The sequence below is a fragment of the Phasianus colchicus genome, chromosome 1 (assembly GCF_987193195.1).
Source record: "Phasianus colchicus chromosome 1, bPhaCol1.hap1.1, whole genome shotgun sequence".
In the NCBI taxonomy this organism is placed as follows: Eukaryota; Metazoa; Chordata; class Aves; order Galliformes; family Phasianidae; genus Phasianus; species Phasianus colchicus.
In genome coordinates, this window is record NC_143436.1 from 157,430,584 (window position 1) to 157,450,800 (window position 20,217).

Genomic DNA, 20,217 nt, shown 5'->3' on the forward strand with positions numbered 1-20,217 from the left:
AGAGATATTCACCTTGTACTAAGCAAAATGCATAGAAATTAAGATTGGTAAGATTCACAGTTTCAGCCTCTGAAAACAGCTGGACAGGACTACATGGGCAGAACAGAGAAATGGACTCTACCATTACTAACACATTGCCTTCAATTCACCAAATCCCTTCACACAAGTCTTGTGCCTGCTTGGCACAGATAAGCATTCCAAAGAGTAACGGTGGCAAATCGCATTACATTTGGATGAACCCTAAATAATAAAGTTTTCAAGACTGCTCTTTTGTCTCTTCTCATTTTCATTCACATTATGGTTTTTTTCCCATTCCTCATCCTTATTACATTTTCTCTTTTGCCTACCATTAATCTTTTGCAAGCTTCATAACAAATATAATAGAATATTGTCTCATTTTCTCTGACAAAATAATTGACTCTTGATTCCCTAAATTAACTTCTCCCAAACTTTAAAAAAAAAAAAAAAATTCTCCTGGATGAAAAGTTAAATGCATTTAAGACCAGTGGAGGTTTTGAAGTAGGTTTCCTTTATATGTTACATGGCACAACCAATGGAAAAAGGATTTGGGGAAATATACAATGAAAGCCTTAGTAATCCAAGTTTAAAATGTTTAAAATGTTTTCCCCATCTTCTTCTGCATCTATTAAAATGCTAAAGATATTTTTAAGGGTAGCAATTACAGTTAGAACAACTTAGTGATAATATCATGTTGCAATGTGGACTACATGCATATGGTTAAACCTGGAGAGAACCACAGATTAGCAAAGTTAGCCCTACTGTGAATATCAGACTGACAAAACAAATGCTGCCAACAACTGGAGAAAATTTAGGATGGCATCCAAATCCAGATTACAGAAATGGGAGTGCATCTAAACATAGGGTATCAACAACTGAGTAAAGTATCTAAGCTCTCATGATAATAAATTTTCCAGATACCAGGAAACCAAGACAGGAAACTTAAAATAACAAATATTATTTAAGTAACCGATAAATAAAAATATTCAAATATTCTCTCACAAATGAGAGGTGTTGTTTTTTTTTTAATCTAACTATGCTTGTTATGTCTTCCTAATTTTCCTCCAATTCCACTCCTGTTACTCATAATTTTCTTTTAAACATATGAGCTATTTAGTATTGAGTTTTAATATTCAAATTATGAAATTGCCAAGCTTACATATTAAGGAGCAGATTAAGGTATAGAATGATATATGGCATAATAACTTCATTTTAAAACAGAGATGGCAATAAGAAAATTGTAGACTTAAAAATAAAATAGCATGAAATTTTACAAGGTTCAGTTTGCAAAGAAAGCTACCGCTTGCTTGGCTAAAACAATCCATTTAACAACACTTTGTCTATAAAACTCTAGCGTCTTTCACCAAAGGTGAAATACCAAAGTATTTTGTCTGTTTTCCTGAATAGTTAAACTGAAACATGTTAAAAATAAAAACAAATATCATCATCATCATCAACAGCAACAAAAAGACCTCTGCAAATGATTTTAGGCTTATCACAATGGCACTTCTGCATTCTGAAAGGTCTATTCACAGTCATCATGTTAGTAGATTATTTGGAAGCAGTTTCTTAAAACTGGATGCAAAGCTCATTTACATGCATCTGCCAAGTTTTAAAATGTTTTAGAAGCTAAACTAAAACATGATGAAAATGACTCACTGTAGTACCAGAATATGTACTGTAGGAAATAAGAACTCATTTACAAGTGGGAGAAATGCACTCACACTTCATCTGTGGGAATTCACTAGACTTCCCTTCCAGTAAACATTATATTTTAAAATAATGACGGAAAATATGCTTCCTTTAACTGGAGTTTATGAAAAGATTTAGACAGCTGGCATTACAAAAGAGACTTGCAAAGATAAATGTAAAAGCTGTTTTTAAAAATAATTCATAAATCACTTTGCCAAAAGATAGCAACTTTACAATAAAAAAAAAAAGATTGCAATTATTTTTGCATATTTCAATGGATAAATTATAACTGTTTTGTCCTTTTGAGAAAAACAACAAAAGGAACACTTGAGATTGTTTTAAAAAGTAAAACAAATAAACCAACCAAACAAGCAGATTAGCAGGCACACAGATTGCCACAACATAGCTACCTTCTGTTCATTTGCACTTCTTAATGAAGCAAGTACGTCGCAGCAAATGGACTACTTTAAAAAGTTATTTCTTTATTTTAATGGAGAGAAGCCATCCAGCTCCAAGAAAATAAACCTGATATTTACCTTATTTATCTACGCATACGGAATGCTTTGAAAAAAGCCCAAAACTTCGACATAACACAGAAATCAGACCCAGAATTCAGAATCCGTGAATGGGAACAGTGTCATAAGCAACAGAACTGGAATGTGCAAATCCAAGCCACGAGCTTATAAAAAGTACACCACCTGTAGTAAAAATGTCCTTCATGAATATGCAATTAAAAAAATGTAATATTACAAAGATGATCAGGGGGTTGGAGTACCTCCCCTATAAAGACAGGCTACGAAGACAGGCTGAGGGATCTGGGCTTGTTCACCTGGAGAAAAGAAGGCTGTGAGGTGACCTCACTGCAGCCCTTCAGTACCTAAAGGGAGCCTACAAAGAGGAGGGGAATCAACTCTTTGAAAGGGTAGATAACAGCAGGACAAGGAGAAATGGTTTTAAGTTGAGGGGGGGGCGGAGATTTAGGTTGTCAGGGGGAAATTCTTTACAGAGTGGTGAGGTGCTGGAACAGGCTGCCCAGAGAGGTTGTGGATGCCCTGTCCTTCGAAGTGTTGAAGGCCAGATTGGATGGGGCCCTGGGCAGCCTGGTCTAGTATTAAATGGGGAGGTTGGTGGCCCAGCATGTGTCAGGGGGGTTGGAGATTCATGATCCTTGAGGTCCCTTTCAACCCTGGCCATTCTGTGATTCTGTGTGATTCCTCACGTAGTTTCAGATGTAAAGACCTTATAATTAAGACATCAATCTAAGCCTCATCTAATTTTGGGCATCTCAAAGAGACATAAAATTTAGATCAGTCACATTTTTTTTTATCCTAGAGAAACAGTTTATATCGAGTATGGTTGGAGATTTGACAGTCATTTGTATGTCTGAAGTTAGGGAGCATGAAGAGAAGAATGAGGGCTTCTAATTACTTTCACCTACTCACAGTATCATTTTGCACAATCAAAACGTTCTCCTTTTCCCACAGGGATTTAAATAGGAAAAATTCTTCCTCTCTCTACAATCCAAAGCCAATTCTAATGATTCCAGTAACCGAAAAAAAGTGGGAAAATGCAACTTTTTAAACCATCTTTAAGCTTATTATCTAGAGCTGTTTCCTATCCCAGAGAAGCCACAACTAACATTAAGCAAAATTTCAGAAGGAATGAATCAGATGAATCACTGTTTATATCTGTTTACACATGGCAATGGACACCTTCCATGAAACAGAATATCCTTGAAAACAACTGCAGAGTTCCACATCGAAGCTTAAACTTTACATTAAGTAAAGACATGTAGTAGTATTTCTGTTACAATACTAGCTACAAGTTGCAGCATTTTTACCATATGTTTAGTATGCAAATATTTTAAAACATATACAAATAAACAATAACAGTAGTTAAGGAAATTAAGGGCACTTTACATTTCATAACTTACATTTGATATCTAAGTTATGAAATATAACACTTTATGAAAAAACTAAAATGACTGAAATGTGTATGTATTTTACACAACACCCAAGCTTCATCTCAGAGGAACCTAAACAATATCTCCAATACTTTTATTTCCACAGCTATTCTGCCATTTGATGATGAAGTTTAAGCTTACTCACTCTTCAGAGAAAGTTTCTCATGTTTTGCTGCCTGCAAGTATTTTTATTCTATAGGTGAGAAGCTGATAGAAGCTACAGATTTTTTTGCTTCTGGATTACCTATGAAGGGCACGTGCATACACAGTCCCTATGTTCTTCATGCTTCATCAAAGATGTCTGTGCAGACTGTCTGCAACATCATCTACAGTCATCATCATCAGCTTCATTTCAATTACAAAAGCTTGCTAACAAGCAGAGGTAATATGAAAGGCGTGGACAACATATGTTCAGATGAGCAATATCTAAGAATTTTACCTAGCACTAAGGAGATCCACAGAAGCTCTTTTTTGTTTGAAAATCTGCCTACAACTCTTTCAGATGTACCCTTCTATACCACCTCTGGTAGATTTGTTCAATTCCTCATACCACACCTTTTCTATGGAATTACAAATCCTCTCACTAATCATCACCAGCAGCGCAACCTCTCCACTTTCATTTAGTGCTGCTCTCAGAGGACTACTCTGAATAAATAATCTCATCTCAATTAGGTCTTACTGAAGTTTGGCTTGTAAGTAACTTTTTTTTTTAGATATAAAAAAAACATTTCACAACTGTACACTCCCTGATATCATAAATATCTCAAAGTAGTACCACACCATTCTAGTATCCCCAGGACTCAAACATCATAGTACATCTAAGTGCTAATACTGCTACAAACTATTTGCTAAAAATTCTGCTAAAATGTCACAAGGATCCCACAGACCAAGTTATTGCTTAGCAAGAAATTAAACTCTGGTTAACTATGCATTAAACATTAATTGCACATTCATTTTAGTTGCTTCACAGAATATCCTTCTGGTTACTCAGATAGTCACATAAGTAGTGCCACTAGCTCATTTAGCTAGAAAAACAGAAAATATTTAAGCAGCTTTCCACTGTGCAAGCTAAAGGACACAGACATCTCAATATCCAGTATGCGATGCAATACTTCAGTGTTAATGGCATATAGTTTCAAAAAAAATTTGCTGGTCCCTGAATGTAAACAACTCCAAGCCAACCATGACCAAAGGAAATAATAGCTAGAAATAAGATCACGCAAAAAGGAAGTCAGTTCTTCAGCCCTGATTTTCCTATTCTCCTACTGGTCAACAGACAGATCGATCTCACAGAGAGTAAACATCACGTAATATGACAAGGACTCTCACGATGGTTTCATCAGTTGTAAATACCACCTGTAAATACTATACTGTCCCTTTTCTTTGTTAAGTCTCCAATATAATTATCATCAGTTAGGGGTATCCCAATACTGGATGGACTACTGTCAAAGGCAAACAGCTCCTGGCAGCTCATGGCTTGAAAATACCTTGGCTCAGTGATGTATACTGTTTTAGTAGCATTCATGAACACTGCATGATGGTTCCTCATTTACAGAATGCTCATCAAACAGACTAGCTATCCTTCACTATATAATAATGTGCTAGTGTTTTTCACATTGTTGAGAGTTACTTGCATCAAACAGGTATCACTATTAACAAGTGAGGAGTAGGCTAAGAGTAGCAAAGTTAGCTTCCCATTTATACCTCTTTCTCAACAGTTTGAATTTGATTCTGTGGTTGACAAGCTCTACACAAAGTTGAGATAAATGTTAGTCTCTATGTCTAATATTCTGGGGATTTTCCCATGAGTTTACTATGAGGTCCACAAGATGATGAGGCTTTAACTCCCTTCTCAGACCACCATATATACACCTAGTTAGACAAACTGTTCTTCACCAGTTATCCAGTTAAGGGGAAGGTGATCACATTCCGAAGTAATTTACCCACTGGATACTAAAACCTTTATTGTTATTGAGATACTAAGACTGAGGAAATTTTTATCAGTAATAGTGTGGTTCACCCTCAACTTTAGTTAGGGTTCTGTCAAAATATTTTGAATTTTACACAGAAGACAGCTTCCTGAAAGTACACACAGAGGAAAAACACTTACAGAACGATTTTAGTTACTTAGATTTCAATGCCCTTTGTGCTTTACAGCTACCAGATCTGTTTCAGGCCTTATCCTGTACTGCTTGTATTATACATAACATACCATGCAACAACAGAATTTTGAAAGATGAAATGGCAATCTAAACATGATGGCTACAATAACAGATTTTACAGTCAGAATGCTATAGTTTTAATAACACTGAAACTTAATGCTAAGATAAATAAATAAATAAACAGTAGAAGGTAGTTCACCCTAAGACAATGATGAAAAGAAGCTGAATAAGCTGGATCGCTGTGTGGGAACTGCTGAGTCACGGCCTGAACCTCTGATTAATCACCTGAGACAAGCAATGAGTCAGCCAGGGGAGCACGGGTGAAAGCAATTCACCTGTGCTGCAGGAAGGGGTGGAGCCTGGCTTCACTTCTCCTAGACCTATTTAAGAGCTGACTACCAGTAGGGAAGGATCTCTCTTCTGAAGATCCACTCCATGGGAGTTTCCTGAGCAAGCCCACCATATGGGTAAGTGTCCTATCTATTCTCTTTGTCTTGCTTTGCCTAACTTATTCTTATTTCATTATTATAACATCTTAATGTTATTTGATTATACAATATCCTTTTATACAATATTCCTTGATTATACACTATCTTAATATTCTTTGATTATACAACCATACAACAGAATTGTGATACAATGAGCTAAAATACTAGAAAACTGTAATAGTTAAGTGAGTGCCTGAAAATTGTAGTGATTAAGACAGATGATTTTATGGTATGTATTCACATTCCTTATTCAAGGTTTTTAAAGGGATACAAAGCATATACAATAAACAGTAAGAAAAATCCTAGAGAGATCTATGTAGCCTGGTAATACTGTCCTCAATTATGACAAAAATGTGTATTTTGATCAAGAAAAATGTCTGCATATGTTGTATTTCTTCTTCTCCTACTAGTATTTAACTATTTCTAACACAAGGATTTTTTGAGTTAGATGTGGTTTTTATTTGTTAATTCTCAAATTTGTCTTGCAGCTTTTTCAGTCTCCCTTTAAGCTCATATAAGCTTTCAGCAGCTGAAACATGACTTGACTAAGAGTTCCAAAAAAACACTATTTGCTCATCCTGTCAGTGCTCATCATTAGCAAGAAGTCCAATGCAGTTGTATCACAAAAATGTGTGTGTAAGTAAGTGAAATTAACAATCATACCAAAACCATGGACTGCAATGGAATATTCATCCCTAGAACTCAAGATATATAGGACTTAATAGGTAGCAGCACCATCATACATGATGTCTCTTTTAACAAACTTACAGCTGCTTTTGAAGAACAATGATATAGGCTTCCCAGGCTAATAAAAAAAATGTAAACCATTAGAAAGAATAAATAGTTTGTTAGATACTCAAAATTTACTTTGACTAATCCTAAAGTTTTAAGATTAAGGCTGTCAGGAAGAAAAACAAACAAACAAAAAACCACCCAAGAACACTTAATTCAAGAATCACATTTATAATACAAGGATATGATGGCATTACAATCTTTCCAAGCCACCTTTAATAACTTCTTGTGAGAATTCTTAAGAGATTCTTTTGGCGAGGTACTGGGCACGGAGCAGTCGCATTTCACACTGCAGAGTGAAGCTGCCTTGGCTGCCTGAGTGGCAGCCATCAGAGCAGCTGCCAGATGCCACTGTGCTATGCGTGACAGCAGTGAACCAATGTTGAGGGGACAGAACCAGGAGCACCAGCGGATCCCCTGAGTGTATAAAACCTGCCGCTAGTGAGAGCTGCGAACAAGTTGAGCAAACAGGGCAAGATGCAGCAGTTTGCACGAGTAGTTCACGCAGGGTGTAGTATCTCTGCCCACTAGTAGACCGGTCACCTATCGGCTGCCTCCCTGACAACATATCTCACCATGGTTCTAGCAGGCAGAAAGGTCTAACATGAAAGACAGAAGCGACTCAGAGTCCCTGCCTAAACAAGTCGTGGTCCAAGTCTCTGACGGCAGCAAGTGCCTGAGTCTGTTGCTGCAAGAGAAGGAAGGCAGGTGGATGAGCTACTGAGTATGGTGGTTGTGCTAAAGGAGGAGGTTGAGAGGCTAAGGAGCATCTGAGAGAGTGAGCAGGTGACAGACTCATGGTGTAACTCTCTTTGAGACAGATACTAGGGTGATATTCACCATACAGTGGTGGGGAAGGATACTGAGAGGATCAGGAAAACCTACCTCAGAAAATGGATTAGAAGTTTGCACAAACACAAGAATCTTGGTTTTGTTGACCATGGGATAACTTATTCTGCACTTGGCATGATGGCTACAGATGAAACTCACCTGTTTCCAAGTGGTCAAAGGATCATAGCCCAGGAACCAGTGGGACTCATTGGAAGGTCTTCGAACTAGGTATGAAGGGGGAAGGGGACAAAATGAGGGCCACTGGGATTGAGTGGGTAGTTTAAGGGTTCACCCCAGACTTGATGTGTGAAGAGGGAGGAGTACAAAGGGATGGAGAAGGGCAGGGGGATGCTGCTGTTCTAGGAAATCCCAGATTCTCTAGAAGGGCGGTGAGACGGAAAGCCTGGCTGTAATGCCTTTATACCCATGCTGGGAAATAAGCAGGAAGAGTTGGAAACCATGAAATGCTTGGAAAGTTATGACCTTGTTCCTGTCACGAAAACATGGTGGGATGACTCTCATAACTGGAATACCACGATTGAGGGGTATCGGCTCTTTAGAAGGGATAGTCTAGGTAGGACAACTGGAGGAGTTGCCCTCTATGTCAGAGAGAGGGTAGACTGTGAGGAGCTCCTTCTGAGAAACAGTCAGGAACAGGTTGAGAGCCTGTGGGTTAGAATTAGGGATAGGACTAATAAAGGCCACCTGGTGATAGGGGTATACATACTACAGGCCACCTGATCAAGGGGAGCCTTTTGACAGGGCCTTCTTGCTTCAGCTGCAGGAGGCATCATGCTCACAGGCTCTGTTCCTGGTGGGGGACTCTCCTCATCTGTCAGTTATGTCTGTGATAGGGCAGGGGGTCAATCACTTTTCTGGGGGTATCTCCCTCACACCCTTCCCTCTGGCATGCCAGAGGGTCACTCCACCAGTCAACCTCCTATCACACTCCCTAATGGTCCTTTGCCTCTCCACCTCCTCCTTGAGCTCTACTACCATGCTGAGCAGCTTGTCCGCCTTCTCACACAGGTGGAATCCATGCTACCCTCCCCCAGCAGCAGCAGGCTCAGGCACTCCCTGTAGCTGGAGACCTGAACAGCCACATTTCTGTGCAAACCCTCTGTCTGGGTCACCAGAGTCTTCCTGGGGCAAGCCCACTGCCTGGTGGAGATGAGACCATGTTTAAACCCAGTGTCTCAGAGACTGCCAAGAGGAGAGCTGGTCTCCTGAGCAAAGAGGGGGTAGTACTTACATGTGTGGAGATGGGTCAAGCAGCAATACGTGCTGCTGCAGTACTGTATGGGCAGTGTGGGCTGTGCTCAAGCACTGATTCCTCCTTCCTGCTCTCAGTGGGCAGTGATGTGGTTTGCCTGCCCTGTGTGCTCTGTGGAAGCTAGCTTCCACCCTCCCTGAGGCCAACGGTCAGGGTAAAGGGTGGGTAGTGCCAGCTCCACCCCTGCTAGCTCAGTCAGCCCACAAGCTGCTAGCCTCCTGGCACAGCACTTCTGTTAGCTTCAAAAAGGTCCTAAAAAGTGCTTTTTTTGTTGGCCTTTTTCGCTTCAGATCTCTTGCCCAGTGCAGTCTTACCTCCCTGAAGCTGGTCTCTGCAGCAGTGACCACTGAAATGTTAGTAAGGTGTTTAAACTGTACTGCGAAAGTGCTGGCTCCACCCCTGCTAGCTCAGCAGCCCACCCACAAGCTGCCAGCCCCCGACACAGGGACAGCATTTTCGCTGGCTTTGTAGTAATGGATTTAATAGTTTTAAATGGATAAACTATACATATAAATCCAAAAATATTTACATAATAGTAAGTAAAAATCTTTTAAAGTCTTTCTGCAACAAAGCTAAGACTAAACTGTTTTTGCAATCATGATCCTGACTGTGCTTACACCACCCACAAAAAAATTCTTTTCAAATGCCCTTTCAATGTCTCTGCGTATTTAAATAAGCTTAAAAAAAAAAAGCCACCAACACATACTTCATAATCTCTTCCTCATGGACAGAGGCAGTAATTTAAACTCTCCACTGGCATTCATAAGACTGCAATGTTTTAAATAGTACCTACTGCAAAGTTGACAGAATAGTATTGCCACAGCAAATTTTTTTTTTGTGTTCCTAGTAAATTTACTGTATATCTATTTGGTTCTCCAATTTTCGGCACATCTCATTTTATGAGTCCAAATACAAAACAAGAAAAATCACTTCAAGTGCATTCCATGAGCAGCAATGAACTACCTGAAGTAGAGTTGAGATTTTCTTGTTTGATCACTAAAAAAGATTTTATTAAAAAAACACAAGAAAACAAAATATAACAAAAAATATACCTGCATACCATATAGGTGTTTCTTTGCTATTCCCAATATTTGATTTTTTTTTTTTTTATAAAACCAGTTTCCACAGATACACAGATAAAGCTGAGCTACAGTTCTGGAAAAAGAAATTATACTCCTCAACGTTTAAGAAAAGTGAATAATCAAGGGGGTTTTTTGTTGGCTTGCTTTCTGGTAAGGACATTAATGGTCATTATTTTGAAAATAAGACTTAAGAAATATTCAAACTAAGAAAAAGTTGGCATAATTTAGTATTACAACTTAGCTATGCAGTAGAAGATGGAAATGTTATGAAGTCACCCTCTTCATTCAACTTCAAAACATTCAATTGAGTTAATTGAGTTAATATAGCTTTAAAATTAGAAACAGTGATAATATCAGCAACTTGAAGCAAAATGAAAACATTTCTATTTGGTCATCAATTTCCTTCAAGGTTTATCATTGATCGCAATTTCATCCAAAATATTGATTTTTTTTAACTTCATTGCAAGTAAATGAAACATATTTTCAGACAGAATTCACAACTGTATAGTAGCAAAGAAGGAACAAAAACTACATCCGGACATCACAGTAATCTACTCTGAGATAGAAACAGCAGATTCTTTATCAATATATCACTTCCACAAATACTATCATTAAGTACTTTATCAGTATTTGTAAGCAGCTATTTACAAAAAGCTATTGCTTTTTTTTTTAATTATTGCTTATATCAGTAAGCAAAATGAAAATAACTGTACCTGACTAGTAAATTGGGCATTAGTTACACTTCTGATCACAAGATTTGCCAAGGGCTTAATTTAACCAGAATTCAAGCCAGTCAACATTCCACATAATCCTGAAACTTTCAAACATGTTTGTTTATATAGATTATGATACCAGTGGAAACTATGATGAGTCAACTTGTTTTCAATATAGCAGAGCCAGCTGTTATAATCACTTAAATACAAAAATGGACAACACAGGTATTCCTTTTTTATTCTTGGGTGTTCTGGTTATGTTAGAAAATTTCTTAGTTCCATAGAACTGTCACATTTCAGTCCACTGTAAACTCAGACATTGGAATTTTTCATTCCATCTCATTATGCCAATTTATTATTTTGCAGTACAATTTTGATAAATTATTTGGAATGTGGAGAAAGTCACAGTCTTGACAACTGTACTTGGAAGAGTGGTATTTTTAAAGCTATACCTTTATTTTAAAGATGTGAAATATGGCCCTTTCGTTTTCCTAAGCAGATTTAAAAAAAAAAAAACCATAATCATTTCGGGAGTAACCTATTGCTTTGAACTCCCAAAATTGTACTAATCAACATTTTAAGAGTGGAAATAGGAGTTTTACTTGAGAACTTATTTACAGAAAAAAGTTACAGTAGGATGGAAGCACAAATGTATTAACCAAGATGATGACAAATAGCAAAAAAAAAAAAAAAAGACACATCACATGAGTGATCCTGGGGCAATGTAGATTCTTCACTAGTATTATCACTATAATGTAGTTATGCATTAAAAAAGAGTTTTTAAATAATTTGTGCCTGTGCTTAAATTAACATTTTAACAGATTACTAAGCACAGCTAAAAACAACTCCAAGCAAACAAGTTCACATCAAGCACTTCTTTTAACAAGATGACTGAGTGGCATAGCTGGTTAAAGCTGTGCTTTTCTTTATGGAACAAAGATACAGATAAAACAACGAATCAAGTGCAGAAATTAAGACATATGAACTTACCCTGAGAAGCTTTGTTTATGGTCAGTAGTTTTATATTAGTCCATTATTTATCATACCTAATATTCTAAATTTGCAAAAAGTGAAGGTGCTGCAAAGCAAGATAGCAAACTGCTTGTGAATCAGCAGAGAATAACAGTTTTCCCCTATCGGTATGAACAGAATTTAACTTCGTATAGATACTGTGCTTTACATATGAATATGAAAGAGGGAGGAAAGAGAGCAAGCAGTAAGAAGCATGTAATAAGCATAACAGTTCATGACTGCTGCTCTTTATCCACACTTCAGAAAAAGTCATCATAATAGATAACTTTCCATCTTCAACCAGAAAAAAAAAAAATAAAGAAGTTCAGAGTTCAAGCACTTCTATGGCACAGCATGCAATACACCTTTTCTGTGAGAGGCATAATGACGGTTGCCTGTCTTTACAGGATTGTGAGAGAAGAATCAAATGTCCACGTTGTTACTGTGCTGGTAATGGAAAAAAAAATACTACTAAAATTAAATCTATAACTTCATTTAAACAAAATTCTTCTAATTCAAATTATTCTTTGTAAGCAAAAAGCCACACTGGTCATTCCTCTTCCTTAAAACTTTAAGTATAAATGTACTTACATTTTTACATTTATTTACATTTTTAGATTTATTTAGATTTATTTACTTTTTTAGATTTGTTTGCGTTTTTAAAAGATACTTACTGTTCTAAGAGTTGGTCATACTTTCTTAAAGCATCTCTTTCAGCAGTAACAGCTCTCTCTTTTTCAGCAACAGCATTGTCTCTTGCTTCTCTCAAATTTCTGAAGGAAACAGAAGCAATTCTGTCAATATTCAGTTAGATTATTTCATTTTATAGATTACTAATGACTGATCTTAACTTTAATACTACCTAATTCAATTTTAATAGAGCAATAGAAGGACATCTGTCTATATGCCTATTCATTATATTTCATTCATATCAACAACATTTCTCATTCTGAAATTCTAAGAACAATGATCAAAGTACCTATTTTTAATGCAGAAATGCATGAATAATTCAGAATACAAGAACTACAAATCAGGTGTTTTTTTTCCTGAGAATTAAATACATTCCAATAATTGGAATGTATTTATACACGTATATACGTATTTGCATTTACACTTGGTACTTCACTAAATCTATGCTGTCCTCCTAGGTGAGATGATTCAAAACTTTTATGATACAGCAGGAAGATTAGCTGAGCACAGAAACCCTACTCCCATACACAATTGGATAGTCAGTCATATTGGTTATTACATATTGTTGGTGTTTCTTTCTGCCTTCTGCTGCTGTTAAGACTTGCGAACTAACTCATTTTTATTTTACCTATACATATCAGAACAATATCACATGAACTAAGAATAATAAATATAATTCTTATATTAAAAATGATATAGGTATTAACAGTAGTAGTACAGTTTATTGCCACTTTATAAATGGCACTTAGTGCTTATAAGCTGTATTTTTGTTATTAAGTATTGTGATACAGCAATAACCACAGAACAGTTGTTGCTGAGGGTCTGATCTATGTTAAGAACATTTGCAAGGATTTTACTTGAAGATATCTACAGTTTGCTCCAGTGATGTGAACACCCTCTGGCATTTTGAATGTATTAGATGCCCTTACAGATTCCTTTCAGTTTGGCTTCATAAAAAAGGAATCCTGTTTATGGATGAGAGAACAATAACAAAATCTGCCTTTAAAATAGAATTATTAGGCTGCAAAATTTACCAGTGAAATTCAGTGATTCATTTTGAGACTAGACTATTTAAACTGGTTCTTGACAAATTGTAAGAATATGGTAGTTAATTCTCTTAACAGCAGTGACCATATTAAGTCTTAGAGCAGAAGTACAAAGTTGCAATCTTAAGACTAAAGGAAGAGAAGTGGGATGATAATTAAATGATAGGTGCACAGTCGCTTGTTCAGAGAATACACTATTTTGCTTAACTGTTAATTTAAGCAAATGAAAATTATACAGAGAAAAAACAGCATGAGTAAAGTACTACTAAGCAACATGATGGCAATCACAGATGTGATGCAACTTCTGTTGAAATATTTGCAATAGAGCTAGGAAACACATTAGTGACACTGCCAGTTTACAGATCCCGACTATGTTTTTAGAAAAGGTAAAACATCTGACTGCTGTACGTATAGGCCACACTGAACATCATGTATCTGGCAAGCCAAGTGAAAATCTCTAAAACTGGACGGGACTACCTACATATTCATGAACAGGTGGTAAATGAGAAAAAGAGGTTTTGAAGCTTCTGAGGCAGAATTGGGCTGGTTTGAGCTGATGAGGCTCAAGAGGGCTGAATGCCTTTTAGTGTTTAGAGTCCATTATTTGGATTCTCAAAAAGTAACTCAGCTAGCAAATATTGAGATGATTTCTACACAAGCTGGTTAACTGGAAACAACCAGGAAACTTGGTTCAAACTTGGTTCAAACCAACAATTGCCATTTTATTGCACTTCTCACCCCAAAACTATGCTAGAGTGCATAAATTGGATTCTAGTCAGACTGAAGATCTGCTCACAGAGAGCACCTAACATGCTTAAAACCACTTAACTGTGTTTGACTTATGGGAACAGTCTATAGCTAATCCAGAGTAAAACCTTATGCAGCCAATCCAGGGCTCTGCAAATTCATTCATGCTTCCTAATGCAAACATCACCAATGATGACTGCAACTGAACAAATGAAACTGATCCCAAATAAGTTAAGGCTCTAAGTATCATCCTTTAATTGGATTCCCCTCCTCCTTACCCCTTATTTTAGCTTCTTGAACTGACTCATCCAAGTGTAAAACAACTATCAATAAATTCAAGGGAAACATCAGTTCTGTCAGGCTCAGCAAGTAGAAAGGAGTAAGAAGAGCAAAGTATTATATTAGCTCCATGCTTTCAGCTTGAAGATAAAACCAGCACCTTATTCTCAGTCACAGTCAATCAGCATCTCATCACATCACACAACTTCACTACGTACTGCTTTGCTTCCCATTTGGGCTTCCATCTGTCCCGCCTCTGAGGGGAACTTCAGACAGAAAAGCACTATCTTATGGTAGAATTTTTAATTATTTTATAGAAAGATCACAAACCAAGAATTATTTTTCCTGCAAAATATGAAGTAAAATCGAAGGGACTTACATTTCGGAAGTAATTATTTCAAAGTGAGGAAAACAGCTTCCACAAATTTATTCCAGATGCAAACAAAATAGCCTTTGATAGCTTTCTCAATGATACGCAGACCCTCATGAATTCTCCACAAACAGTCAAATTGCTCTTTGTAACTGAACATAGATTTGAATACAGGAAGTGGGTGGATGTGTGTGTTTGTTATATATAAATTTTACTAACACTTGCAAAACTACACAAGGATGTAATATTTTTAATTAGAACCTTTCAGTTGGCTAGAAGACAGACAGCAATAGTCACGTTCTTTTTATACTCTTCAGAGCAATAGCAAAGCTGCCTATTAGAAGAACAGATGCTGATGCTACAAATATCTTTTTACTCTAGTCATTTCCTCCTCTACACAAGACACTTTCAGGACATCTATGATGAGTTTATAAGAATTGTTAAGTGCTCTTCCCATTTTAAAGGAAGACAGGTGTCAAAAAACAAGCTAAGGAAGAACCGTACTATGAATAGTCTAAATCTCTATGAGGATCCCTGAAGACTTACATATGCCTAATACTGCACATAATTCCATGGTATTTAACAAGAAAACACATTTAGAAAACTCAGCCTGTAGGTCTTTGTAGGATTAGGATATTCTTCAAAAGACGGTTTTATAATACTCTACAAGAAAATAATGCTTTTGTGAACAAAAATGCTGTAAGTCTCACACTGATTTTTAAAAGATGTCTTATTCGTCTCTCTAATATTTTCTGCATTACTTTCTACACCAATACCTTCCTTTCTGGTTTCAAGACCAGACTATGACAAAAAAAAAAAACAAACGCATTTTGTATGTATTAGTTAACACTATACAGCTGAATAAACTTCAAACCACTAATGTTTATCTAGAAGAATTTTAATAGGGTATTTTAATTGATGCTGTCAGTGTAAATCTGTTTATAATAAATATTCATATTAGCAGAACAGCATCATTAACATAAAAATCACTTCTTGTTAACATTTACAAGATTCACATCAATTTTAAAACAACTTCATTTCTCATTTAATACTGGTCAACTTTGATTATGCTTTAGCACAAAAACACTACTTGCAAGTTTCTGCCCTAATTTTGTTACTGCCACATCTTATCTACCTGTTTTCACGTTCATACATCTCTTTCGAAGTGCTTCGAAGTTGCTCAATTTCTTGATTTGTTTTCAATCTTATTTGTTCCAATTCCTCATGCAGTCTCTTCTCAAATTCTGTTTTATAGTGGTCCCTGCAAATAAACACGACAGAGGAATGTAAAATGAATTGTATGGCCAAAACATCAAAGCATCAGGTACAGCAGTACAAACGTATTTTACAGTTCAATATTTCAATTCTCACTTGTTTTCCTGCCAGTTTGCTTGGAATACATACCAGCCTATATTGCTCTATAAATTTACTGAATATTTTACCAGGAATAACAACTTTTTGCAAACTGTAAAATATATAAGTAATTTGATATTGATTCATCATGCAATTTAACATTAACCATTCTTGTATAGGGTGGCAAAGAATTTCTGCAAGTGTTTATATTAATTAACCACTGAAAATGTTTTTAATTCCTCACTTAGCAAAATTTTCTAGCTTCTTCATCAATAGGAAGGGTAAGTTAACTTAGTAACTCAGAATACTTCCAAGCTACAACACGATATTGATGTTTACTATTTGCACATCTCATCAGAGTGTGAACATCACAAGAAACTTTGAAGATTACATGCTGTAGACATTTGCGAAATAAAAGAAAAAAAAAACCAAAAAGTTTGAGTATTCATTCTGTCAATGCCACAAATAAATTACCTGAAATAAATATTAAAGTTTTTAAGCAGAAGACATTGAAAGACTCCAGATTACTTCATTTCAGATTAACATTGTCATCTTCCTTTTTTGTAAATTTGGAAGTTCACATGAGAATGGAGAAAATCCCATAAAGAATTGTTCTAACAAAACTATAAATGTACTGTAGGGTAGTGTGGTTAGGTTGTGGTTGTACTTGATGGTCTTGAAGATCTTTTCCAACGTGAGCAATGCTATGATTCTACTTAACAGCTAAAGGGATGTTAATTTAATATAGCATTCAGCTGCTATTCAAGAATAATCAATCCACAGTGAAGCCACTGTTAGACATTACAGGTCTGGAAATAGATATGCTTTTATTATATTTGTTATATTAAACATGCATTTACAACCATAAAATATTTTTGATTCTGGGATTTGCCGTATAGCTTGTACTTTTTAGAAACCACTACTTGAGTTCGCAAAAAACTCTTTTGCATTAAACAAAAGCCTGAAATCATTTACTTATTTTAGAATGCATGCTGTTCAAATTTTTGTGTTTGCTTTTTAATAAAACACAGAATTTCTGTTGACTTTTCAAGGTAAAAGTAAATATTTCTCCCTTCCTTCCTCAAGTGTACCACTCTTTAGCAAGGTATTTTATGAAGATCTTTGATACAATGAAATAGTTAGTGATCCAAAAAAAAACATACTGGAATGTAAGGTCCCCATTAGCAATTTTTTTTAGTTCTTCATTCACTGTACATTTCAGTACATACAAAATAAATGAATGGTGAAGGCCAGAACCTCAAGATACAGAATCAACTAGCATTATTTTCTTGGTACTTGGATGACAATTACTTGCTATTAGTATTACTACTTGCTACTACCATAGCTACTTACTATTTCTATAGGTGAAGAAATTAGACTTTCCCTCCTTTGGCAAGACTTTAAAGTCACCCTATAGCTGATAATTTCAGTACAGTGCTCTTAAATGCCCATTTAGAAAACAACGTCTTTTAGTAGTTACAGGAGAATCATATTTAGAACACATCAAATAAGTTTTACAAGGACACAAGATTTATAGATTTATACAAGTTCGCAGTTACACCTTGCGGTTCAAACAAAAGGATGCAACTGAAGGAAAGCTGAACTGGCTTCTCTTAAGCTCAAGAGGATGTTCATTTAATCAACTGGTGTTTGTCATTCTGCAGAGATCAGCTTTACGGCAAGTAAGCCTGCACTGGGGAAGAGATCTATAACAAAAAAAGGCCAACAAAAACCTCTTCTGGGTGCTTTTTGAAGCCAGATAAAGTGCTTCACTGAGATGAGGGCAGCAGGCAACTTGTGAGCAGGCTGCTGAGGTAGTGTGGGTTGAGCTTGCACTGCCCACCCTTGACCTCAGTTAGGCCCCCAAGTTATAAACAGACTCAGCTCAAACCATACAGGGCAAACACAAGGTGGTTGAAGTCACCTGTTTCAGAGCTGGCCCAGCTCTGTGCCAACTCACTCGGGAAACCAGGTCACCTATTGGCAGTCTGAAAGAAAACAAATTTAGCATAGTCTCCACTACACCACTAGATAGCTCACTCAAAAGAGACTGTGCCAACCCAGACGGAGGGCCTGCTCAGAGATGTGTCTGTTCAGGCCTCTGGTTGCAGTGGGTTTGCTGACGCAAGGGAAGGGCAGCAGGGAGACTGTGCTCAGGTGGAAGGTCAGCTCACAGTGGTGGCTCAAGGAGGAGTTGGAGAGACTAAGGAGCTTCAGGACATGTGAGCAGACTGATTGGTGGAGTAACTCCCTAGTGTGCCAGAGAGAAGGGCACTGGGGGTTGCCCCTGCCCTGTAGCGCTGAGGTAGGGGACAAAAAAGACAAGGAGGGTTGGAAGCAAGTCCCAATTTGGCATCAGGGGCAACCCTACGTCCTCCCTACTACCTATCTCGCTTTCCCAGGTGCCTCTCCATAACAGGTTTGAGGCCCTGGATCTTGAGGGAGGAGTAGAATCATAAAATAATGAAAACAGAGGTAATGAATAGTTGGCTTAGAGGCTGGTATCGAGGCAGGAACTTTGTTTTTTTTTTTTTTTTACTATGGGGCAGTTTACTCAGCCCCTGGCCTGTTGTCCGTGAATGGAACTCAGCTGTCTCAAAGGGTTAAACAGATTGTAGTGCAGGAGCTAGCAGGGCTTATTGAGAGAGTTTTAAACTAGCTAAGACGGGGGAAAAGGACAAAACAGGGCTCACCAGAGATGAACCTAAAGGAACAATGCTGGATCTGGGGGTGAGGCACATGTCCCAGCTGAAGTGCATCTACCAAAGCACACAGCATGGGCAACAAGTAGAAGGAGTTGGAAGCAATTGTAATTAGCAGCAGGCTAATTATGACCTCGTTGCTATTAATGAAACATGGTGGGACCACTCCCATGACTGTGATGGATGGTTAAAAACTCTCCAGAAGAGACAGACAAGGAAGGAAGGGTGGTTGTGTGGACCTTTTCTGTTAAAGAGTGTTTTGATCTTAAAGAGCTTGGTGTTGAGAATGATAAAGTTGAGTGTCCATGGATATGGATCAGGAGGAAGGCCTGCAGGGGCGACATCTTGGTGGGGGTATGTTATAGACCGCCTAATCAGGATGAAGAGAAGGACGAGGCATTCTATGAGCAGCTTGCCGAAGTTGTGCAACCCCCAGTACTCATTCTCGTGGGGAACTTCAACTTCACTGACATATGTTAGAAATATAATAAAGTGCAGAGGAAGCAGTCCAGGAAGTTTCTAGAGTGTGTGGGAGATAGCTTCCTTACACAGCTGGTATGAGAGCCTACCAGGGGTAGAGCCCTGCTAGACCTGCTCTTCACTAATAGAGAATGACTGGCGGGAGCTGTGAAGGCTGGGGACTGTCTTGGACAGAGCGACCATAAAATTACAGACGTTGCTATTCTTGGAGATGTCAGAGGGGTGACTGGTAGAACTGCTATCTTGAACTTCCAGAGGGTGGACTTTGACCTGTTCAGGATGCTTGTTGCAGGGGTCTCTTGGGAGTACCCTTAAGGGTAAAGGGGTCCAGGAAGCCCTGGATGCTCCTCAAGATGGAAATCTTAAAGGCACAAGAATAGGCTGTTCCTGAGTGCCGTAAGGCAAGCCATAGGGGAAGAAGACTGTTGTGGATGAGCTGGGAACTACTGTTGAGACTCTGTGAAAAAAGAGTCTACGTCTCAGAGGGTCTTAGGCTCTGCAAGAAGGAACAGGCTACTTGGGGAG

At 37.5% G+C, this 20,217-nt stretch overlaps 1 protein-coding gene across 3 annotated transcripts in view; it reads right to left on the reverse strand.

Moving 5' to 3' along the window:
- PIBF1 (progesterone immunomodulatory binding factor 1) overlaps positions 1 to 20,217 on the reverse strand; it is a 164,481-nt gene that overhangs the window by 109,039 nt on the left and 35,225 nt on the right. For all 3 annotated transcript variants that reach the window (XM_090130912.1, XM_090130908.1, XM_090130919.1), the window contains 2 exons: positions 16,293 to 16,418; positions 12,700 to 12,798 (listed from right to left, as the gene is read on the reverse strand). In XM_090130912.1, coding sequence (XP_089987038.1) covers positions 12,700 to 12,798; positions 16,293 to 16,418 — 225 coding nt within the window. The remainder of the gene's footprint in view (positions 1 to 12,699; positions 12,799 to 16,292; positions 16,419 to 20,217) is intronic.